Here is a 27,340-nt window from a genome sequence, read left to right as displayed (position 1 = left end):
AAGCACAGAGTAGGGCCACCCAAGAGTCCAGAGAGACCACGTCAATAGAAACCATGAAGATTTTGACTCCAGAAGAGGAGCACCAAGTGTCCTGAGAGACCGCGTCAATAGAAATCGTGAAGTTTTGACTCCAGAAGTGGAACATAGAACATAGAACGATACAGCGCAGTACAGGCCCTTCGGCCCTCGATGTTGCACCGACATGGAAAAAAAACTAAAGGCCATCTAACCTACACTATGCCCTTATCATCCATATGCTTATCCAATAAATTTTTAAATGCCCTCAATGTTGGCGAGTTCACTACTGTTGCAGGTAGGGCATTCCACGGCCTCACCACTCTTTGCGTAAAAAAACCCACCTCTGACCTCTGTCCTATATCTATTACCCCTCGATTTAAGGCTATGTCCCCTCGTGCTAGCCACCTCCATCCGCGGGAGAAGGCTCTCGCTGTCCACCCTATCTAACCCTCTGATCATTTTGTATGCCTCTATTAAGTCACCTCTTAACCTTCTCTCTAACGAAAACAACCTCAAGTCCATCAGCCTTTCCTCATAAGATTTTCCCTCCATACCAGGCAACATCCTGGTAAATCTCCTCTGCACCCGTTCCAAAGCTTCCACATCCTTCCTATAATGAGGCGACCAGAACTGTACGCAATACTCCAAATGCGGCCGTACTAGAGTTTTGTACAACTGCAACATGACCTCATGGCTCCGGAACTCAATCCCTCTACCAATAAAGGCCAACACACCATAGGCCTTCTTCACAACCCTATCAACCTGGGTGGCAACTTTCAGGGATCTATGTACATGGACACCGAGATCCCTCTGCTCATCCACACTACCAAGAATTTTACCATTAGCCAAATATTCCTCATTCCTGTTATTCTTTCCAAAGTGAATCACCTCACACTTCTCCACATTAAACTCCATTTGCCACCTCTCAGCCCAGCTCTGCAGCTTATCTATGTCCCTCTGTAACCTGCAACATCCTTCCGCACTGTCTACAACTCCACCGACTTTAGTGTCGTCTGCAAATTTACTCACCCATCCTTCTGCGCCCTCCTCTAGGTCATTTATAAAAATGACAAACAGCAACGGCCCCAGAACAGATCCTTGTGGTACGCCACTTGTAACTGAACTCCATTCTGAACATTTCCCATCAACTACCACTCTCTCTGTCTTCTTTCAACTAGCCAATTTCTGATCCACATCTCTAAATCACCCTCAATCCCCAGCCTCCGTATTTTCTGCAATAGCCGACCGTGGGGAACCTTATCAAACGCTTTACTGAAATCCATATACACCACATCAACTGCTCTACCCTCGTCTACCTGTTCAGTCACCTTCTCAAAGAACTCGATAAGGTTTGTGAGGCATGACCTACCCTTCACAAAACCATGCTGACTATCCCTAATCATATTATTCCTATCTAGATGATTATAAATCGTATCTTTTATAATCCTCTCCAAGACCTTACCCACCACAGACGTTAGGCTCACCGGCCTATAGTTACCGGGGTTATCTCTACTCCCCTTCTTAAACAAAGGGACCACATTTGCTATCCTCCAGTCCTCTGGCACTATTCCTGTAGCCAATGATGACCTAAAAATCAAAGCCAAAGGCTCAGCAATCTCTTCCCTGGCTTCCCAGAGAATCCTAGGATAAATCCCATCCGGCCCCGGGGACTTATCTATTTTCACCTTGTCCAGAATTGCCAACACTTCTTCCCTACGCACCTCAATGCCATCTATTCTAATAGCCTGGTCTCAGCATTCTCCTCCACAATATTATCTTTTTCTTGAGTGAATACTGACGAAAAGTATTCATTTAGTATCTCGCTTATCTCCTCAGCCTCCACACACAACTTCCCACCACTGTCCTTGACTGGCCCTACTCTTACCCTAGTCATTCTTTTATTCCTGACATACCTATAGAAAGCTTTTGGGTTTTCCTTGATCCTACCTGCCAAAGACTTCTCATGTCCCCTCCTTGCTCGTCTCAGCTCTCTCTTTAGATCCTTCCTCGCTTCCTTGTAACTATCAAGCGCCCCAACTGAAACTTCATGCCCCATCTTCACATAGGCCTCCTTCTTCCTCTTAACAAGAGATTCCACTTCTTTGGTAAACCACGGTTCCCTCGCTCGACCCCTTCCTCCCTGCCTGACTGGTACGTACTTATCAAGAACATGCAATAGCTGTTCAGGAGCACCAAGACCAACAAGAAAATGAAATTGTGAAGAACGTGACTCCAGAAGATGAGCACCAAGGAAGCAAAGGAGATGAATTAAATCCACCACAAATTACTCCAAAAGAGGAGCACCAAGGAAGCAAGGAAGAGGAAGCAAATCCACCACAAATGACTGATGTAACCAGCATCAGTACAACATCAGATCATTCTCACCATTCTCTAGACGAAACGTTCAATGTAACAGATATCACAAAGGACACTCGCACCAATAACTGTGGCAATGACTCAAATTATCCACACGGGACACTCATTGAGCACAATAAGAAAAACAAAAATCACAAGAAGCACTGCAGAAACAAGAACAATAGCAACAACAAAAACTACAAGCACAACGACAAAAACTACAAGAAGAACAACAAAACCAACAAGAAGCATAACAAAGATAGCGACAGCAACAAAGACAGAAACGACAAAAACAGCAATAAGAACGACAACGAAAACAACAAAGACAGGAACGACAGAAACAACAGCAATGAAACAACGACTTGTACAAAATGGTACAACTCTGCACATAAAGGACAATGCCACAGCACACTGCAAAACAATGACAAGACTACAAACATGCCATGGGATGACAACGAATCGCACAAACCCATCTGCTCCAGAACAAGCAAGCACACCAGCTTTCAAGGCAGATGACATACTAAATAGATACCACAAGCACAGAAAAAAGTCCATGTCAGTCAACATCAGTGGTTCGACTATGCAAACACCTTGGGATGACGTATTGGTTACTTAAAATAACAAGAACACCGACAACATTCACAACGGAGTTGCAATATCAATATCACCACGTCAACAACGAAAAAGAAAAAACTCAATGAACAAATTTATCAAGTTTGGACTCATAAATGTTTTTATTACGATTGGATTCATAAATATAAATTGGCTTTGTAAAATATGCAATAGCACCATCACTTGTATAGATACACATATCGTAAGTAATCTAACTGTTTTGTATAATTTTCTTTAATGATGTACAGAAAATATGTAAAGAAAAAAGGGGGGATGTGGTGATTGTGTATCAATGTAGATGCAATACAACTGAGCAAGCACGAGAGGGAGCACGGGAGAGCTATAAATACAGAGGGACAGGAAGTGAGGACACACTTCACAGAAGGGAGAACTGGTAGCAAGACGCAGGGAGCAAGACACAGGCAGGTAGCATTTGAGGTAGCTGTAAGTTAAACTCTGAAGACAGAACAAATTCACAATAAAACATCTACTCCACCTTTGAGACTACGAGCTTTATTAAGACACAAGGAACAACACAGGGACAATAGAAAAATGACAAGACATGTTCGTTGACTAGCAACAATGCATCACAAATATCATCATGGGTAAGTGGACTGACACTGATGCACTAACCATCAACAATGCTCCGACACTGATCTACCAATAGTTAATATGAATGTATTGACCACTAACATTGATCCATTAACTGCTAACATTAATAGGGCAGCAAGGTGGCGCAGTGGTTAGTACTCACGGCGCTGAGGACACAGGTTCGATTCCGACCCAGGTAACTGTCCATGTGGAGTTTGCACATTCTCCCCGTGTCTGCGTGGGTCTCACCCCCACGACCCAAAAAGATGTGCAGGGTAGGTGGATTGGCCACACTAAATTGTGCCTTAATTGGAAAAAAAATAATTGGGTACCCTAAATTAAAAAAGAAAACTGCTAACATTAATTGTTAACAGCAATCCATTAACTGCTACCACTGATCCACTGGACACTTGTACTGATCTATCATTGACCCATCAACAGTTAATTTTCAACGATTAACCACTGAATCAATCCATTTACTGCTAACACTGACCTGTTTTTTAATAAATGTTTTTATTTTTATTTTTGAACAAAGTATGTTTCCAGTTATGTACACAGAATAAAATATATATATATAGACGAGAAGAAAACACAAAAAAAAACTGGTAGGGTATAATGCACTAACTCAACAACAGCAACTCTACAGTTGGCAATATTATTTTTAACACATAAGTAGGCACCTGTTTGTGGGGGGGGTGGGGGGGAACTCGGGAGGTACATATACATTTGGGTGCTGGAGAAACCCTTACATTAATTATGTCCAATACAGAGAGGGCAACACACGAATGGATCCGGTGTTGGTGTTGTCCCTTGCTTCTCCCGGAGGGTTTTCGCTGCCGTTGTCATCTCACATTCACCTCTGCATCGGCCGCTCGTCCCGTCTTTCGCCCGTATTTTCCTTGCTCTCTATTCCTGTATTTGCCAGGTTTATTATCGTTTCCCGTGCCCTACTTCTGGCTATCATTCCCTTGCCTCTCTTCTCTTCCCCCCCCCCCCCCCCCCCCCCCCCCCCCCAACACCTCTCTGGTTCCCCTCTATTGTCCCCTGTCTCTTACCTCTTCTCTCCCCCCCCTCCCCCCTCCTCCCCCCTCCTCTCCCCCCTCCCCCCCCCCCTCCTCTCCCCCCTCCCCCCCCCTCCTCTCCCCCCTCCCCCCCCTCCCCCCTCCTCTCCCCCCTCCCCCCCCCCTCCCCCCTCCTCTCCCCCCTCCCCCCTCCTCTTCTCCTGTGGTTCGCCTTTCTTTTAACACTGATCTGTTAACCACAAGCACTGATCCATGAACCATTAACACGGATGTGTTAATCACTAACATTGATCCATTAGCTGCAATGCTGGACCACATCATCCTTTTTTGTTTTAAACACTCACGGGTTTGTAGTTCGTTTTGACCTCTGCATTACAAGAGGACATATTGATGACTCAGTCAAAAGGTTATTTTGCTTGAAGGGGTTAATTTAATTCAACCCACGATTACAGATTTAAAACCGTCTCAGATTATAAATGAATACATAAAAATGATTTACTCCTAGAAAGTAAATGCTTCAACAATATCTAGCATTAGAATGCTCAAAGATGTCACCAGTCCAAAGATGTGCACATTAGGTGGATTGGCCATGCTAAAATTGCTTCTGGTGTCCAACGGTGTGCAGGTCAGGTGGGGTTATGGGGATAGGGCAGGGAAGTTGGCCTAAGTGAAGTGCTCTTTTGGAGAGGCGGTGCAGTCTTGATGGGCTGAATGGCCTCCTGCACTGTAGGGATTCAATGGATTCTTCTAAGATAAACCTAATCATACAGTCACTGAAGTGGCCACAGCTCCTGTTGTTTGCAGGTAAGTTCTTCTGATGCTCAGTTGAGTTCTTTCCTCTGACAGACGGCTTCGATATTCAATTGGATTTGTCCTTACCTCTGTTACAATGCTGGTATCTCATTACTTGCAGTAAAAAATCTCCAATGTGTTCAACCTTTTGCACCCTTTTCAGGGGATGGGGTTAGTTTACTCTATAAAAGGGTCACATCATCCTATGAAGCTTGCTTTCAAAGCACAATACAGAGTTACATTCTGTGCTCTCTGTTTAAACCATGTGTCCATCTTTCTTCCATGTTCTCCATTCATCTTCTGTCTTATGAAGCCCCTTTCTGTCAGTCTTCCAGAACAAAGGTGGATGTATTTTGCTGAAACACTCAATTTACCTGAGTTATCGTGAGACCTAACCTTTGTCAATTCCAATACCAGTGATTCTCACTTGCAGGCACAATCTCTGTTGTTTGTCCTGTTGTTTTAATTTCCCAGGTCAGCAGATTTATTTTAAGAAGATTGAAATTTGTTCAAGAGGTGCTATTTTCGGTCCAGTTCAGTTTGCCGCTGGTCAATGAATGTGAGGTTTTGGAGTTTAGGTTACAATCCGATCAGCCTTGATTTTAATGAATTGCGGAGTAAGTTTGAAGGAGCCAGTGGCCGCCGACTCCTAATTTGTAGGTTGATATGATGGATAATATGGTCAAATGTTTTGCTGTGAATTCAACGGTTGTCCCCTCAGTCATTGATCTTAATGCTGTTTGGTGCTGTCACACAACAACCAGCAGAGACAATAGACAAATCGTTAGACTTGGACAAATCCTTTTTTTTGCAAACCAAGTACCACTGGTACAGGAAAGCCCATGAGGACAATCGCATGCTTGTTGTGATGATTAAGGATCTTTAAGTATAACGACCAGCCTTATTGTTGACAGCCACTTGATCAAAATTATACAGAACAGGAGCACTTGCTGCGATCTTGTTTTAGGTACACCAACTATCTATTATTCATTGAATCCAGCCAGACCCCAGGATGTGAATCTTAACATTAGCATTGCATTATTCAACTCCCAATCAGTTGCATTTCACAGAGGAGTTTTGTGATCCCAGCTGCAGAGAAACAATCAGTTCAACTGAGTATTTGATTGACTAAGTCATACTTAAAACCTTTCAATCCCCCTTTCAGTCAGATATTCATCTAGTTTTGCTTTCAAGGAGTTAATCAAGGCGGTGTTAATTAATCCTGAGCAGGCTCCCTTGCAAATATTTACTGTTCCATGAGAAAATAAAGGTTTCTTCCAATGTTTAGTCTTGCTCAAGGCGTGTTGATTTTGAACTCGGGCCCTCGAGTACTGCAGTCACAATGTAAGCCAAATTACTTGCTTGTATTTTCATTATTCATCCTTGTCAGCATTTTCTTCTCTCCAATAAAATCAGGCACAATTTTGTGAGTATCTCTTCACAGTTTAACGATCAATGCCATTCATTTCAAATGAGGGTACTCTAAGTTTCACACTGCTCCAAATGAGGCTTCGCTAATAAACTATACAGGGTTAAAGTAATCTGTTTCATTATATAATCAAGTACTTTCCAGTAGCCTCTCTGTGCTTGATTAGCCTCATTTATAACAGCTCCACATTGATTGGATAATTTCAGTAAATGGCTGATAATCACACCGAAAGCCTTTTGTGCTTTACCCTTCTGTCAATGGACACTGATTCATTGCATCGTTCAATGGCAGGTGGAAACTGTATGGGATATTGTCCCCTCCGCCAGCTTATCATTTTAATTTAAATTTGATGTATTAATGTAAAAATCAGTTTGAGCAAGTCCAGCTTTCCACAAATCCTTAGTAGTTGGAGGTGGTTAAGGGGAATGCGAGTGTGACCATTTCACCAGAGGCTGGTAAATCCTAGTTAGCTAGCTCATTAGTTAGAGTCTTAACATCCAGTGGCCACCCATTCCTGACACCCCTGTCTGTCCAGAGCAACACCAGGTTAAAGTCCAACAGGTTTGTTTCGAATCACCAGCTTTCGGAGCACAGCTCCTTCCAAGCTAATGATTCGAAACAAATCTGTTGGACTTTAATCTGGTGTTGTAAGACTTCCTACTGTGCTCACCCCAGTCTAATGCCGGCATCTCCACATCATGTCCAGAGCAAGATATCACTCGGATCAGACTAGACCCTTAAACTAAATCTAATAGTTGCAAGGAGGGCTGGTGAACTGGCCTTCGATTCTGGCTCCCACTTTTCAACCCTGCTGGCCCTTTCGCAAGTAAAACAACAACCAGCGAGCTCCCAGAGTCATGGGTGCATATAAGCCTTCCTCCACATAATAATAATCTTTATTAGTGTCACAAGAAGGCTTACATTAACACTGCAGTGAAGTTACTGTAAAAATCTCCGAGTCGGCACACTCAGAGCCTGCTCAGGTACATCGAGGGAGAATTCAGAATGTCCAATTCACCTAACAGCACATCTTTCGGGACTTGTGGGAGGAAACCGGAGCACGAAGAGGAAACGCATGCAGACACAGGGAGAACGTGCAGACTCCACACAGACAGTGGCCCAAGCCGTAAATCAAACCCAGGTCCCTGTGAAACAACAGTGCTAACCACTGTTTTACCGTGCTGCCCTAAGATGCAGTCCATCGGGAGGGTGAATCCATGACCCCACCTAAGTAGTCGTCAGTACAGGATAGTGTACTCTGCCCAAGCCAACCCCATGTAATATTTGGTTTTATATCCTGACATCTTTCTGTTTTTATTAATTTAGTTATTTTCATTACTTCTATTTGTTTTGAAGTATAGTTTCCCTGACGTTTCGATGGTGTACTCCCATTTGTGGTGAGCCCCCTAATTTATCCCAGTGTGCTGGTTTAGTCAGTCTTAGAGCCCCACTCGCCCACAACCAAATGGAGCTTCTCCATTGTGTAAATATACTGGGCGAAATTCTCCCAAAGGGAGACAAACAGCTGACGCCGGAGTGAAACCCGGAGTGTTTCACTCCGGCATCAGAGGCCGCTCCTCGCATCCTATTCTCTCCCCCCCCCCCCCCCCCCCCCCCCCCCCCCCCCCGGGGGGGCTAGGAGCGGCGGCGCGTGAATTTTGTGCGCCGGGCCTTGACGCTTGCGTCAAAGCGGCGCGGCCGGAATGACGCGGCCGGCGGCGCCTAAGTGACGTCTCCCGCGCCATGCGCAGGTTGGCCGGCGCAAACCCGCGCATGCGCGGTTGCCGTCTTCCCCTCCGCTGCCCCGCAAGACATGGCGGCTTGACCTTGCGGGGCGGCGGAGGGAAAAGAGTGCGTCTTTTAGAGATGCCGGCTCGACGATCGGTGGGCACCGATCGCGGGCCAGATACCTCCTGAGCACACCCGTGGTGCTCGTCCCTCCCTCCGCCCCCCACAGGCCCCACATGCAGCGGTCGCGCGATGCTCACGCTGGCAGCGACCAGGTGTGGTTGGCGCCGGCGTGTGCCGGTCGGGTTCGGCAGTCCGCTCGGCACATCTGGGCCGGAGAATCGCCGGTCACCGGGGTGGGAGAATCGCGTGGGGGTGCCAGGGCGGCATGGCGTGATTCGCCCGGCACTCCCGCGATTCTCCCACCCGGCGTGGGGGTCGAAGAATTGCGCCCACTATGTCTCCTTTCCAATGCGAATTAGCCTGTCAATATTCAGTTTAAAATTCACCTGTCCTTCCTTAGCCCATTGCATGTGCTGGAAGGCCATGTAACTTTGTGTTGCAACAACAAAGGGCATTCTTCTGGCATTTACAAATAATACAACATAAAACATACAGTGCAGAAGGAGGCCATTCAGCCCTTCGAGTGCACCGACACACTTAGGCCCTCACTTCCACCCTATCCCTGCAACCCAATGACCCCTCTTAATTTTTTGGTCACTAAGGGCAATTTATCGAACCTGCATGTCTTTGGACTGTGGGAGGAAACCGGAGCACCCGGAGGAAACCTATGCAGACATGGGGAGAACGTGCAGACTCCACACAGACAGTGACCCAAGCGGGGAATCGAACCTGGGACCCCTGGCGCTGTGAAGCCACAGTTCTATCCACTTGTGAGACCAGATTGTGAGACCATGGTGGAGGGTGTAACACCTGGTCAGGGATGGAGTACTCTCTGGGCCTCGGTGGTAACTTAAAGGGGAAACCCCTCCATCACCCCCACCCCCACAGGCTAACCACTGGATTTGCAGAACATGACACCTCCATCTCCTTCTAACCCATCAGCAGAGGCAAGACGTTCTGTTGAAGGACCATTGACCTGAAACATTAACCGTGTTCCTCTCCCCACAGTGTCAAGAGTTGGTTGTGTGAGGGTAAGGCAGAGGCTGAGCGTGGTTTCATCTCCTTGTTCCCTATCCAGTGCCTCTCCAACATTTGCAAAGGACAACTTGGGTGTGTGTTGGAAATCTTACCACTTAACTAGATGGGTGTAGTTGCAGCCATGTGCTCGACACCATCCAGGGCAAGGCAAGCCTCTTGGTTGGTGGCCCTGTCACTGAACTCCGTATTGACCACATCTCTATAGTGAAATCAATATCAACCCTGCCTCTAATAATGGACTCTAGTATCGACCCCATCAACAATAATGAACTCAATATTGACCCTGTCTCCAATACTTAACTCAATATCGACCCCACCTGCAATAATGAACTCCATATCTGCCCCACCTCCAATACTGGACTCAATATTGATGCCGCCTCCAATAATGAACTCAATATTGACCCCACCGGCAATAATGAACTCAATATTGACCCTGCTTCCAATAATGAACTCAACATTGACACCGCCTCCAGTAATGAACTCAATATTGGCCCCACCTCTAAAAATGAACTCAATATCTACCCGTCCTCCAATAATGAACTCAGTATCAACCCTGCCTCCAATAATGAACAAAATAGTGATTCACCCTCCAATTATGAACTCCAGAGGCTTACCAAGCTTACTTCAATGGCAGCTCTCGCAGTCGCTAACAAGGAGATAACAAAACTTAAAACTTTGTTGAGCCTGCCATCACTGCATAGAAACGTAGAAAATAGGAGCAGGAGGAGGCCATTCAGCCTTTTGAACCTGCTCCGCCATTCATTACGATCATGGCTTCATGGTTGATCATCCAAATCAATAGCCGAAACCCCCCCCCCCCCCACACACACACCCCTTAATCCTTTGATCCCCTTCGCCCAAGTGCTATATCTAACTTTCTTGAAGAAAAACAATGTTTTGGCCTCAACTACTTTCTGTGGTAGTGAATTCCACAGGCTCACTACTCTCTGGGTGAAGAGGTTTCTCCTCATCTCAGTTCTAAATGTTCTGCCCCGTATCCTCAGAATGATGGGTCTGGGCACACCCATCATTCGGAACATCCTTCTTGCATCTACCCAAACTAGTCCCATTAGGATTTTATAGGTTTCCACCTTCCCCTCATTCTTCTGAACTCCAGAAAACATAATCTTAACTGACTCAATCTCTCCTTATACGTCCGTCCTGCCATCCCAGGATGCATGTTTCCTTCCAAGTTGGACACACGCATTCCTAATTTGGAAATACATCACCATTTCTTCATCATTGCTGGATCAGAATTCTGGAATTCCCTACACATCAGTATTGTGGGAGCACAGTTAACACATGGAGTAAAACACTTTATGATGTTTATGATGACCCACCATCACTTTCTCAGAGCAACTAATGGTAGGCAACAAATACCAGCCTTGCCGACATCACCCTCATCCTGAGAACAAAATTGGAAGTCAAGTCAAGATGCTGCATAGCAAGTGAGATCAAGAACCCTGCCTGATTATTTTCCCACTCCTTCACCTGACAGCATTGATGCCAATTGTATCTCGCCCAATGGCACTCAGAGGCTCTTATGGTTAATTCAACAACTCAGGAATAAAATCGAGGATCTTCCTGGTCTGTGTATTTTTAAATTATTTTTTACGGGATGTGGGCGTCATTGGCTAGGCCAACATTTATTGCCCATCTCTAATTGTCCTTGAGAAAGTGACCGTGAGCTGCGTTCTTGTAGCGCTGCAATCCATGTAGGTACACCCACTGTGCTATTAGAGGGGGAGTTCCAGGATTTTGACACAGCGACAGTGAAGGAACGGTGCTTATATTTCCAGTCAGGGTGGCGAGTGACTTGGAGAAGAACTCCAAGGTGGTGGGGTTCCCATATATCTGCTGCCCTTGTCCTTCTAGATCAGGGGTGGGCAAACTTTTCCGTGCAAGGGCCACATTCAGAAATTTACAATTTTAAAGGGCCGCATAGTATATTAATTAATAGTCCCGGTTGTAACCAATTAGCGTGCGGCATATACCTCAGCGCTTCCCCCCGGCGGTATCCTGCCTTTAGCCCTCTTTTTCTCTACTTTTCAAAAATGGCGCTTCACCCGGTTATGATTCTGGGCGCCTCATATAGAACATAGAACAGTACAGCACAGAACAGGCCCTTCGGCCCTCGATGTTGTGCCGAGCAATGATCACCCTACTCAAGTCAACGTATCCACCCTATACCAGTAACCCAACAGCCCACCCCCCCATTAACCTTATAAAAAAAATATTTAAAATTTTAAAAAAAATTAAAATTTTTTTTTATGACTTGATCTTGGTGGGCCGCATAAAGACCTTTGGCGGGCCGCATGCGGCCCGCGGGCCGTAGTTTGCCCACCCGTGTTCTAGATGGTAGAAGTTGTGGGTTTGGAAGGTGCTGCTGAAGGAGCCTTGGTGAGTTACTGCAGTGCATTTTGTAGATAGTACACACTGCTGCGACTGTTCGTCGGTGGTGGAGGGAGTGAATGTTTGTGGAAGGGGTGCCAATCAAGCTGGCTGCTTTGTCTCGGATGGTGTTGAGCTTCTTGAGTGTTGTTGGAGCTGCACTCATCCAGGCAAGTAGGAAGTATTCTATCACACTCCTGTGACTTGTTCCTTGTAGGTAGTGGGCAGGCTTTCAGGAGTCAGGAGGTGCGTTAGTCACTGCAGGATTCATAGCCTCTTGACCTGCTCTTGTAGCCACAGTGTGTATATGGCTAGTCCAGTTCAGTTTCTGGTCAATGGTAACCCCTAGGATGTTGACAGTGGGGGATTCTATGATGGTAATGCCGTTGAATGTCATGGGGTGATGGTTTGATTCTCTCTTATTGGAGATGGTCATTGCCTGGCACTTGTGTGGCAGGAATATTCTTTGTCATTTGTCAGCCCAAGCCTGGATATTGTCCAGGTCTTGCTGCATTTGCATGTGAACTATTTCAGTGCCTAAGTAGTCGCGAATGGTGCTCAACATTGTGCTCAATATTAGTCACCGTTTCAACTTATTCTATTAGATTCATGGCCTATCAGTTCTAAATCCTAGCTGGCTATTCTGTTACTGTCTCGGTCGGGGAAGGGTCTCTGCTATTTGCCATTTACAGTGTGTTTAAAGAAGAAACAAATTACTTTGTTCTAAACAATAAATAGACAAAGTGTCATCCTGAACCCTCACCCCACTTTTTAAATGAACAATAAAATGTTCCTGAGCACCTATTGCACTCTTAGTTTTAGAATCTAATTATCTGCCATAGTCCAAAATGACTCACTTCTGTCAATGTGGTAATAGTTTTGACAGGCAGCTTCAAGTTCCTGGCGCCTGATCAAAATGTATTAAATGAGACAATTACTTGTCCAAATGTTATACGATGCAGCAGTGATGATTAAAGTAGTTGATGGGGTAGGCAGGGAGAACCCAATTCTGCTGCTGGGTTAAGCTCAGAGCAGAGGAGCATAATTTCAAATTTGGAGCTAGACCTTTGGTGGGGGGGCTTGGAGATACTTCCTCACGCAAAGTGTGGCGGAAATTTGGATCTTCTCACCAAAAGGTCAATGGGACATGGAGTCATTTGAAAGTTTCAAAATAGAGGTTGATAGTTTTTTTTGGAGGTCTTGTGGTGGGTAGTGACCTGACGTCTATGCCAGACGTTCCACTCCAGGACTTGATCGCCAAGGAAGGTGTATTCATAACACTACCAAACAGATTGAGTGTCAACTTACAAATCCTTCCAACATAGCAGTAAGGGTGGGAGAAATTCCTGGTCTGCATCTGATGTAAAGAAAATGTGAGCCTCCACCATCACGATTCACAGCTCCAGGCTCCAACATGCATGTAAAAGAGCATGTTGTCACTGGAGGGCCGGTTGGCTCAGTTAGGCTGTACAGCTGGTGTGGATCAGACTCAGGACCTACCTCCTGATCTGTAATAAGTCCACGGAGGCAGAAGTTCCTTCACCAGAATACATTTTATTAACAAAAGCAACAGCAGTACAACCTTGTGCTTGCTATCTGCACTGGGAGTGCAGAGTGTTATATACAAAGAAGAGGTTCCCTGATTGACCCACCAATCAGGGAACTCGTATTCCAATTGGCCAATCGGAAAGGCCTGGTCTAAGTCATTATGTTATCCTACCTGCAGAATGGAGGTCATGGCAATATGGTTTGGACCTGCCTTTGGGCAGAGAACTAAAAAAGAAGATAAAAAGTTTTGTTAGATAAGTGCATTAAGGGCCAGGTGGATGGAGTTAAAACCCAGATCAGATATGATCTAATTGAATGGTGGAATAGTTGCGGGGCTGATTGACTGACTCCTGATCCGTCCTATGTTTCTGTGATATCAGTTGAAGGCATTAATCGTGTTGTTACTGAATAATAATCCTGCAAGCCTACCATCACTTATTCCAACATGTAGCTTTACTAAAGGTGACTACTGGGACAGAAGCAAGAATATCGTTGAAATGGGTACCGGATAGAACTTGAATGGCAAGCTGTACCACAGGATGCAAGTTATGGGGATTAGTGTAGCTGCCTACCAATGCTGATTTGCTGCTGGCTGCTGTTTGATTGATTTCCATTAAGTGCTTGCAAAGAATCATGGCATTTTTTTTCCCCTTTCTTGTATCCACATTGCTGTAGATCGATCAGCTGAAGCACAGGTTAAACAAGGTGGAGGAAGAATGCAAATTGGAGCGCAACCAATCCCTCAAACTGAAAAATGACATTGAGCAAAGGCCAAGGAAGGAGCAGGTGCTGGAGTTAGAGCGAGAGAATGAAATGTTAAAGACCAAAGTCCAGGAACTGCAATCAATCATTCAGGTAACCATTGTCATCATTAATCCAACATTTTGTTTCAAATAAGGAATCGAAAAAGAAACAATTCCTCTTGTGGAAACAAGACTCACACTTAGAAATGAAAATCTTCACTGACACTTTAAACCAAGGGGCATCCAAACTTGTGACAATGTGGCAGCAATTAAATACCTTTTGATGAGCTTGGCAGTGACTCCTGGATAACCTTCTGCTTCGAAAACAAAGCAGCCATTTGTATTCTACTTTGAACCACTGCCAGTCAATCCATGGAACGCTTCCATTCCCGCTGCCAACTTGTTATTATCAATGTCTCTTCGGAGTCTGTCATTTTTCACATGTTGAAACCACTCATTTCCATTCACAGAGCACAGTTCAGATTGTTTCAAACAATGTCAGGACCTCTAATAACTGCTGTTACTGTGACAACAGCATCAACTCAAAAGGCTTTGTGCAGCCTGCCCAAAGCAGATCTATTGGTAGTGCCAGCTCCACGCTTTTATGTACTGAGTATTGTACAACAATAGCGTAAGAGTTTGATGGATTGAAGGGTGCGTTTTGTGGGGAACATTCTTTTTAAGTTTCAGGTATATTCTCGCCTCTTTCATCACACATCATCTTAGGCAAAGAGAGTTTGTGGGCAAGGATCAAGCTTGCAAATGTTCACCACTGCTGCTATTATAGTAAGTAAACTCTAGAATATCTCTTATCCCCCACATCTCCACTACTCCGCTTGTTTGGCAATCTTTTTTTTTTAATAAACATTTTATTGTGGTATTTGTTGGCACTGTAACAGCAGCAAATTAAACAATGTACATGAAAAATATAAAGATAGTGCAAATACCACCTCCCCCCCCCCCCCCCCCCCCCCCCCCCCCCCCAAAAAACAGGTCCCACCATTAATTAACCCCCTAATCTACGCTAACCTAACCCAAGAAGTTGACGAATGGTTGCCACCTCCGGGCGAACCCAAACAGTGACCCTCTCAAGGCGAACTTAATTTTCTCCAGACAGAGAAAGCTAGCCATGTCCGATAGCCAGGTCTCCGACTTCGGGGGCTTTGAGTCCCTCCAAGCTAATAATATCCGCCTCCGGGCTACCAGGGAAGCAAAGGCCAGAACATCTGCCTCTTTCTCCTCCTGGATTCCCGGATCCTGCGACACCCCGAAAATCACCACCTCTGGACTCAATGCCACCCTTGTTTTAATAACTTGGACATGACGTCAGCAAACCCCAGCCAAAATCCCCTCCGCTTTGGACATGCCCAGAACATTTGGACATGGTTCTCCCATAGGTCCGCACATTTTGCGCACCTATCTTCCACCCCAGGAATCTGCTCATCCGGGCCACTGTCATGTGAGCCCGGTGAACGACCTTGAATTGAATCAGGCTGAGCCTGGCACAAGTTGCAATTGTGTTGACTCTACTCAACGCGTCCGTCCAAAGGCCCTCCTCTATCTCTCCCCCCAGCTCCTCCTCCCACTTTGGCTTCAGCTCCTCAGTCTGCGTCTCCTCTGATCCCATAAGTTCCTTATAAATGTCAGAAGTGCTCCCCTCACCTACTCATCCTCTAGAAACCACCCTATCCTGAATCCCCCTTAGCGGCAGGAGTGGGAAGGTTGGTACCTGTCTACGCAGAAAGTCCCGCACCTGCAGATATCGAGATTCGTTTCCCCCCGCCACCACCAGTCACGTCCTAATCATGGCTATGTTAGCCACCCAGTAATACTTGTTAATGTTCGGCAGCGCCAGACCTCCCCTCTCCCCGACTCCGCTCCAGCATTACCCTCCTCACCCGCGGGAATTTGCCCCCCCATACAAAGCCCACTATAACTTTATTGACCTACTTAAAAAAGGACCACGGAATGAAGATGGGGAGACATTGAAATACAAACAGGAATCTCGGGAGGACCGTCATTTTCACCGTTTGGACTTTACCAGCTAGAGACAATGGGAGCGCATCCCATCTCCGGAAATCATCTTTCATCTGATCCATGAACCGCACCAAGTTCAATTTATGTAGCCGGTCCCAATCTCGCGGCACTTGGGTACCAAGGTACCTGAAACTGTCCCCTATCAATCTAAACGGCAGCTCCCCCAGTCGCCTCTCCTGACCCCTTGCCTGGACCGCAAACACCTCGCTCTTCCCCATATTATAAGCTTAATATGGGGAAGAGCGAGATGTTTGCGGTCCGCCCCAGAATCTCCCATAAATAATCCCACTCAACCCGGTCAAAAGCTTTTTCCGCATCCATCACGACAACTACCTCTACGTCCCTACTTTCCGGGGGGCATCATGATCACGTTTAAAAGCCTTCTTACATTGGCCACCAGCTGCCTGCCCTTAACGAACCCGATCTGATCCTCCACAATGATGTTCGGTACACAATCCTCAATCCTGGAGGACAAAATTTTGTTGTTTGGCAATCTTGAACAAAGAACAATAAAGCACAGGAACACGCCCTTCGGCCCTCCAAGCCTGTACCGGTCATAGAACATAGAACAGTACAGCACAGAACAGGCCCTTCAGCCCTCGATGTTGTGCCCAGCATTGTCCGAAACTAAGATCAAGCTATCCCACTCCCTGTCATTCTGGTGTGCTCCATGTGCCTATCCAATAACCGCTTGAAAGTTCCTAAAGTGTCCGACTCCACTATCACAGCAGGGAGTCCATTCCACACCCTAACCACTCTCTGAGTAAAGAACCTACCTCGGACATCCCTCCTATATCCCCCACCCTGAATCTTATAGTTATGCCCCCTTGTAAAAGCTACATCCACCCGAGGAAATAGTCTCTGAACGTCCGCTCTATCTATCCCCCTCATCATATAAACCTCTATTAAGTCGCCTCTCATCCTCCTCCGCTCCAAAGAGAAAAGCCCTAGCTCCCTCAACCTCTCCTCATAAGACTTATCCTGCAAACCAGGTAGCATCTTGGTAAATCTCCTTTGCACCCTTTCCAATGCTTCCATATTCTTCCTATAATGAAATGACCAGAACTGCACACAATACTCCAAATGTCATGATACCAACCTTCGCCAAAACCCTCAGCACTTCCTTGTGCCGTATCCCTCTATACCCATCCTATCCATGTATTTGTCAAGATACCTTTTGAATGCCGTTAATGTATCTGCTTCCACAACCTCCCCTGGCAATGCGTTCCAGGCACTCACCACCTTCTATGTAAAAAAAACCTGCCTCGCACATCTCCTCTACATGGACCTTAAACCTGTGCCTCCTGGTGACTGACCCTCTCCACCCTGGGAAAGACTGCCTGCCCATCCACTCTAACCATGCCCCTCATAATCTTGTAGACCTCTATCAGGTCACCCCTTAACCTCCGTCGTTGTAATGAAAACAGTCTGAGTCTGTTCAGCCTCTCCGCATAGCTAATACTCTCCAGACCAGGTAACATCCTGGTAAACCTCCTCTGCACCCTCCCCAAAGCCTCCACATCTTCTGGTAGTGAGCCGACCAGAATTGTGCGCAATAGGCCAAGTACGGCGGTACCAAGGTTCCAGACATGTGCAGCATGACTTATACTCGATGCCCCGTCCAATGAAGGAAGCATTCTGTATGCTTTCTTGACTACCTTGTCCACTTATGTTGCCATTTTCAAAGATCTGTGGACCTGCATGCCCAGATCTCTCTGACTTTCAACAGTCCTAAGAGTTTTGCCATTCACGGTATATTTCCCCTCTCTGTTAGACCTACCAAAATGCATTACTTCACATTTATCTGGATTAAACTTCATTTGCCATTTCTCTGCCCAAGCTTCCTGCTGTATCTTTTGACAATCCTCAACACTATCTGCCACTCCACCAATCTTGGTGTCATCCACGAACTTACTAATCGGACCAGCTACATTTTTCTCCAAATAGTTTATGCATACTACAAACAACAGAGGCTCCAGCACAGATCCCTGTGGAACACCACGAGTCATAACCTTCCATTCAGAAAAACACCCTTCTACTGCTACACGTTACCTTCTATGACCAAGCCAGTTGGGTATCCATCTTACCACCTCAACTCTGATCTCATGTGACTTCACCTTTTATACCAGTCTGCCATTAGGCACCTTGTCAAAGATTTACTGAAGTCCATGGAAACAACATCTACCGCCCTCCCCTCATTAATCAACTTTGTCATCTCCTCAAAACACTCAATCAAGTTAGTGAGGCACGACCTCCCCTTCACAAAACCATGCAACAGTTGACATCCCTGTTTCCTCCAGCCCTGGCAGTACAGCAACAATTGTCACCTCTATACTTTTTAACATTGTATCCTATTTCAGTTATTTATCCAACTCTATATGCAAGCCTGTCCACGGAAAATGGCATAACCCCATTTTTAGCCCAGTGTAGTGAGGTAGTGGGGGACACTATTCTTGACCTACGTGTACCCATGCAGATCAGTATGGAGGCCATGCAATTTTTACGTCCCTCTTTCATCTGCATCATTGGAGCATTGGCTCAAGGCAGTTCCAGCATCTTCATCTGAGCTGCTTGGAGGGGGCTGGACAAGGGAGAGGGGTATGCACTGGCACTGGTGCGCCTTTCAGGTAGATCTCCCAGGTCCTGGTCAGTTAGGATGTTGTGCCTAGGAACTTGGTCGAATTAAGGACAATGGTGGGAGTCAGAGCTGTGTTGTGTATTCAGAGTAGCCTGTGGAGAATCACCTATGCAGAAACACGGTGCCACAAGTTGGCCTTGTTGACCTGATGTGGAGAGCTCAGGTGAGTGCCGTTCAGTTCTGGTCCTCAGGGGAGAAAAGGCCCCCAGGTGCTTGTGGGTGACACCCTGGCACTGATGCCACCAGGGCGCCATGGCACTTTCATCTTGGCACTGCCAGCCTGGAGGCTTGGTACTGACAGTACCACCTGGGTGCCAACCTGGCTCTGCCAAGGTGCTTAGGTGACTGCCAGCTGGCAAGGCACTGTCAGGATGCCAGCCTGACACTGCCAAGCTGACATTTTTTTTGCATGCTGCGGATCGGGCCTGGTGGTGCCCTGCGCCGGGGGGGGGGTTTGAGAAGTCGGGATGTCATTTAGAAATTGTGCCTAAATCTCCTTCTGCACTGAGGAGTTCCAGTGAGCGGAGCTTCTCAGTGCAGGAAACGGGACTAAGTGGAGCCTCGTCAGGGGATTCCCCACTGAGGCCCCATACCTACCCAAATGGAATTTCAATAGCGTGCTGGGACACACCCAGCTGAACACGCTTGCTGCCATTCGGTTCCCATTCGGGTAGATCATGCCCTATGTTCCTGAAATCAGCAAGAATAATAGTTTTCAGGAGTTCATCACTGGACATAACAGGGTCATTTATTTATTTTCTAATTTAATTCAGGAAGCTCATTTTTGTCCCATAGTTTGTGAGTAGCTCATTCTTTTAACTTCTTCACATCATGCATGCTTACACGACCAATACAAATCAAGCCATTTAACTAATCACTTCACTAATCTTGGACGGTTGCTGCCAGGAAGCACCTCACTAATGTGATTTATTTAAACCAAGGAACTTACTCAACATTGAATGAGCATCTAAACCAAGCACTGAATAATCTAACTTTGTGCGACACTAACATAAAATAATGTCTCACCAACTTTGAATGACACCCCCAACATCAAACATTTCACCAAACACTGAATGGTGTGCATCGTTCCAGCACCACACCAATGGATCCAAACTAGTCACGCACCTGAGTGAATGATTCCTAGCAATCGTATCATTAATGATGCAAACCAGTCAACACATGTCTGTCGATATCCATCGACACAGTTCATCGGCATTAAATGATACACACCAGCCAATCAGCACACAAATATTGAATGATTCACACTGGTGAGGCATCTCATTAACAATTAATGTGCAGGGAATTCCGGTCATGGAGTGAGCGGTCACACATTTGGTGGCTCCCGCTCAAGGTGGATTTTTTCAGTGGTCGTTTCCCCGCCTGAAAGGTGAAGCATTTCAGAGCAAGAGGTGCAGGAGTGCCTGGGGAAGGTTCTACTCCGCTGGTGTGGCTGGTGGATGGATCCACGGACTAGGAGTGGGGCAGGAAGGAAAGAGCTGCTGGAGCAGGAGATTCTTCATGGTGCGCCACAGGATAAGATGGCGGAGGGCAAGGGGGCTTTTCTGCCCGTCCAGTGGTCACAGAGCAGTTAATCAAGTTACTCAACAAAACGTTTTGCCAGTGGCGGAAAGAGGCCCTGGAAGACCTGGCAAAAATGGTGGAGCTGATTAAGCAGGGGATCGAGAGAGCGGAGCAGAGGCTGGAGTCCCAGGACAAGGCGATCAAGAAAATAGAGAAAGCACTGGGAGAGCAGGAGGAGCAGTTGGCCTCGTTGGTGACTGAGATGGGGATGATGCGGCAGAACCAAAAGAGGCTGAAGGAGAAGGTGGAGAATCGCTCCAGAAGACACAACCTCAGGATCGTTGGGATGCCAGAAGGTGCGGAGGCTGGTATGTACGTGGCTAAGATGCTGGAGAAATTAATGGGGGACGGAGCCTTTGACCGGCCCCAAGGGGTTGACCGAGCACACAGGGTGCTGATGAGGAGGCCACAGGCGGGTGAGCCGCCAAGGGCGATGTTTTCTGGACAAGGAAAATATTCTTTGATAGACGAGGCAGATCAGAAAATGTACCTGGGAAGGGAACAAGCTGTGGGTGTAATGAGATCTGGGAGCAGAACTGATGAAGAGGACGGCCAGGTTCAACCGGATCAAGGCTGCCTTCTTTAAAATGGGGGTGAAGTTTGGAGTATTGTCCCTGGCCTGCCTATGGGTGACTTGCCAGAAGTGAGAGTACTATTTTGGCATCTGAGAGGAGGGGATGGAGTTTATGAAAGACAATGGGCTGGGAGGAGAGTGGGGACATTGAACTTTGGAGGAGTTTGTGTGTTCATTAAAGTTATTCCCCCCCCAGACCAGATTCTCAAAATGCTCAGTAGTCGTAGCCACACTGAAAACATGGAACCAACAACAAACAATACCACTTCGGTCTAACCAAGATGTCCACTATGGCCCCCATCTTCAAAAATCACAATTTACTCCCACGACAATGGGCAACTCCTTCAAAATGTGGAGACAGGACAAAGGGACTCTGACAGTAGGAGACATGTAAATAGAAGGCATAGTAGCGACCCGAGGGGAACTCACGGAAAAGTTCCAACTCCTGAAAGGGAATGAACTAAGGTACAATCAAATCAAAAACTTCCTCCGCAAGAAGACGATGACATTCCCCCAGATACCAGGACCCCCTCTACTAGACAGACTACTGACTGTGGGCGAGCTAGGAGGCAGGAACTGTGCGGACATGTATGGACTACTGCTGGAGGAGGTATGCTCACCCCTGGACAAGATGACGAAAGTATGGGAAGAAGAAGTAGGCAGGGAGATATATGGAGGACTCAGGAGCGAAGCACTGCACAGGGCAAACTTTACCTCTGTGCATGGAGCTGAGCCTAATTCAACTAAAGGTGGTGCATCGGGCGCACTTAATTAGGACAAGAATGAGCGGTTCTTCCCAGAGGTGGAGGACACGTGTGAACGGTGCCAGGGGGGCCCGGCCAACTATACCCACATGTTCTGGTCCTGCCCCAGACTTGTCGGGTATGGGATGTCATTCTTCGAGGCCATATCCAGAGTTATTGGAGTAGAGGTGGAGCCTTGCCCACTAGTGGCGGTCTTTGGTTTCTCAAAACCGCCAGAAGTCTTCATTGGGGGAAGGGCGGACACCCTAACTTTACCTCCCTGATCGCCCAGAGGAGGGTTCTGCTCGGCTGGCGATCGGCAGCGCCACCCAAGACACCACAGGAAACGTAGGGTAGGCAGAAGGAGAGAACCTGAAGGGACAAAGAACAATAGGCAAATACAATTGCAGTGGTGAGCCCACTCAGTGGACATGCCCCACCCCTGTCCCCACCCCTCCAACATGTCATAGTGCCAGGAGGTAACCAAGGCGGGGGGAAGGGCCACACAGTGGTATTAGCTGACCACCGGGAGCTCCCAAGCAGGGCCCTTCTCCCCCCCCCCCCCCCCCACCACCATAAATATTGAAAAGCTCCCTCTGGCACAGCCAGCTGTCAGCCCCATGCAGTCCAGAGGGCACCTGCCTGACCCAGCTGCTGTGAGGCTGCTGTTTTTCTCTGAAATTTTTTTCTCTTGCTATTTCCATTGTATCTATCTCGACCAGCTTCTTGACCTTAATGTACGCACCCTGGAAGATAAGCTCAACATGCGTGATGGTCCTGCTTTACTCTGTACCTTTGATATAAAATGTTAAAAACCCAGTAAAAATATCTTCTAAAGATAGATTTGCTATCACAACAATATAAATATTTTGTCTACTAGTATTAACTGCTCTGAGGTTTCTTCTTGTAAGTGACAAGTATTGGATGAATGCAATTTGTTATTCTTTGAATACTTCGATTAGTGATTTTGCACTTACACTGAGCCGAAGAAAATAGAACTCTGTGCACAGTTCTCCCAGCAGCCCCTTTCAGAGGACCAATTGAGTGTAGAAACTGTCACCGTCTTTTTCATATAGTAACTTGAGGAAGTCAGCGGTATGAGAACAGAGGTTTATTTTACTATATACAGTATTCTGCCTCAGGCAGTAACTCGCTCCCAGAATAGTCCTTGCTGGGAGAACTAACCACACCAGGCCCTGCTTTGGGCCGGCTTTCATGTTAGTTTGTAACGAGCTCCAGCAAGGTGGCCTCCTCCCCCAATCTGGGAAACTCGTACCTCACAAGTCCAATGGGGAGATCAGCAATGGTTTCCCCGTGGTCTTCGTGGAGGTTAAAACATTGCTGAAGTTACCACTTTTCCCAATCCTGGGATTTTGGCAGACCTGACGAGGCCACACTTTCTGTTCTAGTTGGTCCGAAAAGAGCAAGTTGGTACTTCATGGTAATTCTTTTCAGAGTGGCTTAGCAGGCATTAAGAGCTGTTAGGTTGGAATCATGCAAATACTAGGCGGGTGTGGATAACTTTCCCTCAAGCTGAGTAGTATACAAGTTAGCATTTCACCACAGTTCTCCAGCCCCCAAATTAGCAGAATTATTCCGTTCAATTCCTCAATGGATTTACGCAAAAAATTGTATTTATGACTTCCAGGTTGCTCATTTAGTAACAGTAGCTATTAGACTCTATTATTTTCTGATATTCCATGAATATAAAAGTGCTTTATCCACATTCTTGCTATCTGAAGGCTCAATTTCTTCAGCTTCTGCTGACCAGTCTCCTGCACTCCATCCCACACAAATTCCAACTAGACGAGCACTTTGCCTTTTGCCTCCTGTCTGACTTGTTCCTTTGACCCTCACTGCATGACTTTGACTGGCTCCCTGCCTTCCAGTGTGCTGAATTCAAAATACTTCTCCTTACTTAACTTCCCTTAACGTCAAACCGAAAATGACCTTGGTAACCTCTCCCAGCCTCTGACCTATGCTGCTCTGACTCATATCCTGTGGCTGGCCTCACCAGGCATGACTCAGTTGGTAGTGTTCTCATCTCTGACGGGATTATATTCATTGAAAGGAAGATTCCATTCATTGAGACTATCGAACATATCTGCCAGATAGCCCAGCAAAAACCTAATGGCTGTGTTTTTACACTTTCTTATTTTTGCTGTTTCTTCACTGATTTCAACTACTCCAGCATTTTCACCTCCACATCTGTTGTTTTGATTTTAATTTTGTATGTGGTGCAGTGGTATGGTGATTGGATGAGTAATCCAGGGACCCAGAATAATGCTCTGGGGACCCAAGCCGAATCCCGCCATGGCAGATGGTGAAATTTGAATTCACTAACAATCTGGAATTAAATGTCTAAGAGCAGCATGAAACCATTGTTTGAAACACCCATTTGGTTCACTAATGTCCTTTGGGGGATGTGGTGATATGAGTGGGAGCACTGCCATTGGTGCAGAGCATTGGTTCCCCATTGGCTCTGGCTGGTCACGTGCCTCTCGTCTGATTGGCTGGGACTAGTCATGTGACTGCTCACCAATTGGTCGAGAGGCAAGTAGATCCCGCCTCTGAGGCGGGGTATAAGTACCCAGGTTTCCCGGTGGTCGGCCCTTCTCTGTAGTCGACCACCGGGCTAACAACTAGCTGATTAAAGCCACAGTTTGGATCTTCATCGTGTCTCGCGTCCAATTGATGGTACATCAGGGGAGGAAATCTGCTGTGCTTACCTTGGTCTGGCTTACATGTGACGCCCTTTCCACGGCAATATGTTTGACTCTTAAAATACCACTCAGTTCAAGGGCAATTAGGGATCAGCATGGGATCAGGAAAAAAAACAAGATCGGCCATAAGAATATGAGGCTTGAGATAAAGGCAAATTACTGCAGATGCTGGAATCTGAAAAAAACCCAAAAAGTGCTAGGCAACTGGGCAATCCTCAGCAAGTCTGATAGCATCTGTGGAGAGAAAAGGGAGCTAACATTTCGAGTCTGGATAACTCTTTGTCAGCTTTAACAAAGAGTCATCCAGGCTGAAAACATTAACTCCCTCCTCTCATCATAGATGGTATCAGGCCTGCTTGAATAGGAGGTTTGTTTTATTATTTCGGATCACCATGAACTCGTGTTTTGTTACAGGGACTTTGCAGACATAGAGGGCGTGATCTATCGGCCACATCCTGCCGAAATCAGGACAGGACATGACCGGTAGATCCCAGGAGAGGCCTCACCCGGGATAAACGGCAGCCGTTGCGCCTCACAAGATCTAACCAGATCTCATGAGATGCCATGATCGGGGTCCTGCGTTCAATGACCGGGAGCCAATTTTGCACGGTTAAGTGAGTTTAGAAATCCATGTAGCCATGCCAACGCCGGATCGAACGGCCACCAGGCATCTATTGGCCTCGCTGAGGAGACCCCAGCCGAGGGCGAATTAGTACCAGTCGTACCGATACTCAGTGGGGATGATCGGAGGCCCCCGGGTGGTTGTCTTCTGGCCAGGCTGACACCTTGCCATTGCTGGTACCATCCTGGCACCTTGGCACTGCCAGCCTGGCACCCTGACAGCTCCATCTGGGTGCCAGCCTGACACTGCCAGGGTGCCCACGTGACACTGCCAGGTGGCATTTTGCCTACTATGAGGTTTTGGCCTGGGCAGGGGGGAGGTACCCTGCTGGCTCGAGGACTCACCAACAGGTGTGTGAGGGTCCAGAGATCGGGGCATCATTTAAAAATGATGTCCCGATCTCTTCCTGCACTGCAGAGGTCTGCTCGGCAAGGCTCCTTTGCGCAAGAAATGACGCTGAGTGCGGCCGTGGGGTGGGGGGTGGCCCTGCCACGGCCCAAATTGCAACAGAGTGCAGATAGATAGTGGGGTCGTTCCTGGCGCTACAAGTGCTGGGAATGACCCCGCTAACCTCGCCCAGAACGGACTCTGATTTTTTTTTTTGGTTAGATCGCGCCCAGAGTATACTTGTATCTGCATGCAAAGTTTTACTCACAACTGCATCAAAAAAAGATCTTTCTGTCAGAACCTCTTTTCAGAATCAAGCCATTAACATGTTCTCCATCATAGTTAGCATTTTAGACTATTTGTTTGAACACTCGGAAAAGGAGAGAACAGAAAGGAGCAAGGATGTTAATGGTGATTGTAGTTACTTCTAATGAAGTGTTCAAATGAACTTCAATCGATGAAATGCCAACTTGAACTTTATGATCGGATTATTTAAACACCAATGTAACCTTCAAGTGTTAAAATAGCATAAATCAGACCATTAAGGATTTTCAACCACACATCCATTTACTGGCCAGTAACTTCATAAAAATTCTTTATTGTTTGGGGAAAAAAGTACTGAAACCCTTTGCCTAGACTCATAACTGTTGTCCAACTATTATGGTTTTGTGTGCCTTTTAGAGTATCACCTAAAATACAGTCAGCTGTGCCAAACAATTCGCCTAAAATCTAAATATTATCTTGCAGCAAGCTCTCTGTGGAAATAAACTGAGAACCAGAAAGGTTAAAACTAAAGCCACTAATCTCCTTACTACTTGAAGATACAATATAAATCTTACACATGTGAATTATTACTGACAACATCTTACCGCAGAATCTTCTGTGCTGCTAAAGTTGTTTCTCTGGGACCAAATCCTGTGCTAAAGTGGAACTGGTGGGGCAGCTGTCAGCGTCAATAAGAAGCAGCTGACTGGGGAGATGTTGTTGGAGCAGGCGGGGGTGAACTTATCCAATGGTGTTCTCCAAGTCTGATGACTTTGTCATCATTCCTCCCTCGTGCCTCTCGTGGCGGGGGGGAGGGGGGGTTACGCCCTCACAGCAGTATGAGAACCTGTGGGCTAGTGGACAATAAAATCTGTTGACAGTGATGAACTAGATGGATGTGGATTAAGGATTTTCTATCTCTGTGCTGGTTTAGAAACTCGGGGGCGGCACAATAGAACATAGAACATTACAGCGCAGTACAGGCCCTTCGGCCCACGATGTTGCGCCGTCCTGTGAAACCCCTCTAAAGTCCCTCCACACTATCCCCTTATCGTCCATATGCCTATCCAATGACTATTTGAATGCGTTTAGTGTTGGCGAGTCCACTACTGTTGCAGGCAGGGCATTCCACGCCCTTACTACTCTCTGAGTAAAGAACCTACCTCTGACATCTGTCCTATATCTATCTCCCCTCAATTTAAAGCTATGTCCCCTCGTGCTGGACATCACCATCCGAGGAAAAAGGCTCTCGATGTCCACCCTATCTAATCCTCTGATCATCTTGTATGCCTCAATTAAGTCACCTCTTAACCTTCTTCTCTCTAACGAAAACAGCCTCAAGTCCTTCAGCCTTTCCTCATATGATCTTCCCAACATGCCA

At 46.6% G+C, this 27,340-nt stretch overlaps 1 protein-coding gene across 3 annotated transcripts in view; it reads left to right on the top strand.

Moving 5' to 3' along the window:
* Positions 1 to 27,340, top strand: part of card11 (caspase recruitment domain family, member 11) — a 335,526-nt gene that overhangs the window by 158,192 nt on the left and 149,994 nt on the right. For all 3 annotated transcript variants that reach the window (XM_038820292.1, XM_038820291.1, XM_038820293.1), the window contains one exon: positions 14,323 to 14,502. In XM_038820292.1, the coding sequence (XP_038676220.1) occupies positions 14,323 to 14,502 (180 nt within the window). The remainder of the gene's footprint in view (positions 1 to 14,322; positions 14,503 to 27,340) is intronic.

The sequence above is a fragment of the Scyliorhinus canicula genome, chromosome 15 (genome assembly GCF_902713615.1).
Source record: "Scyliorhinus canicula chromosome 15, sScyCan1.1, whole genome shotgun sequence".
Classification (NCBI taxonomy): Eukaryota; Metazoa; Chordata; class Chondrichthyes; order Carcharhiniformes; family Scyliorhinidae; genus Scyliorhinus; species Scyliorhinus canicula.
Note: the sequence above shows the minus strand (reverse complement) of the source record. Positions and strands in the feature narration are given on the sequence as shown.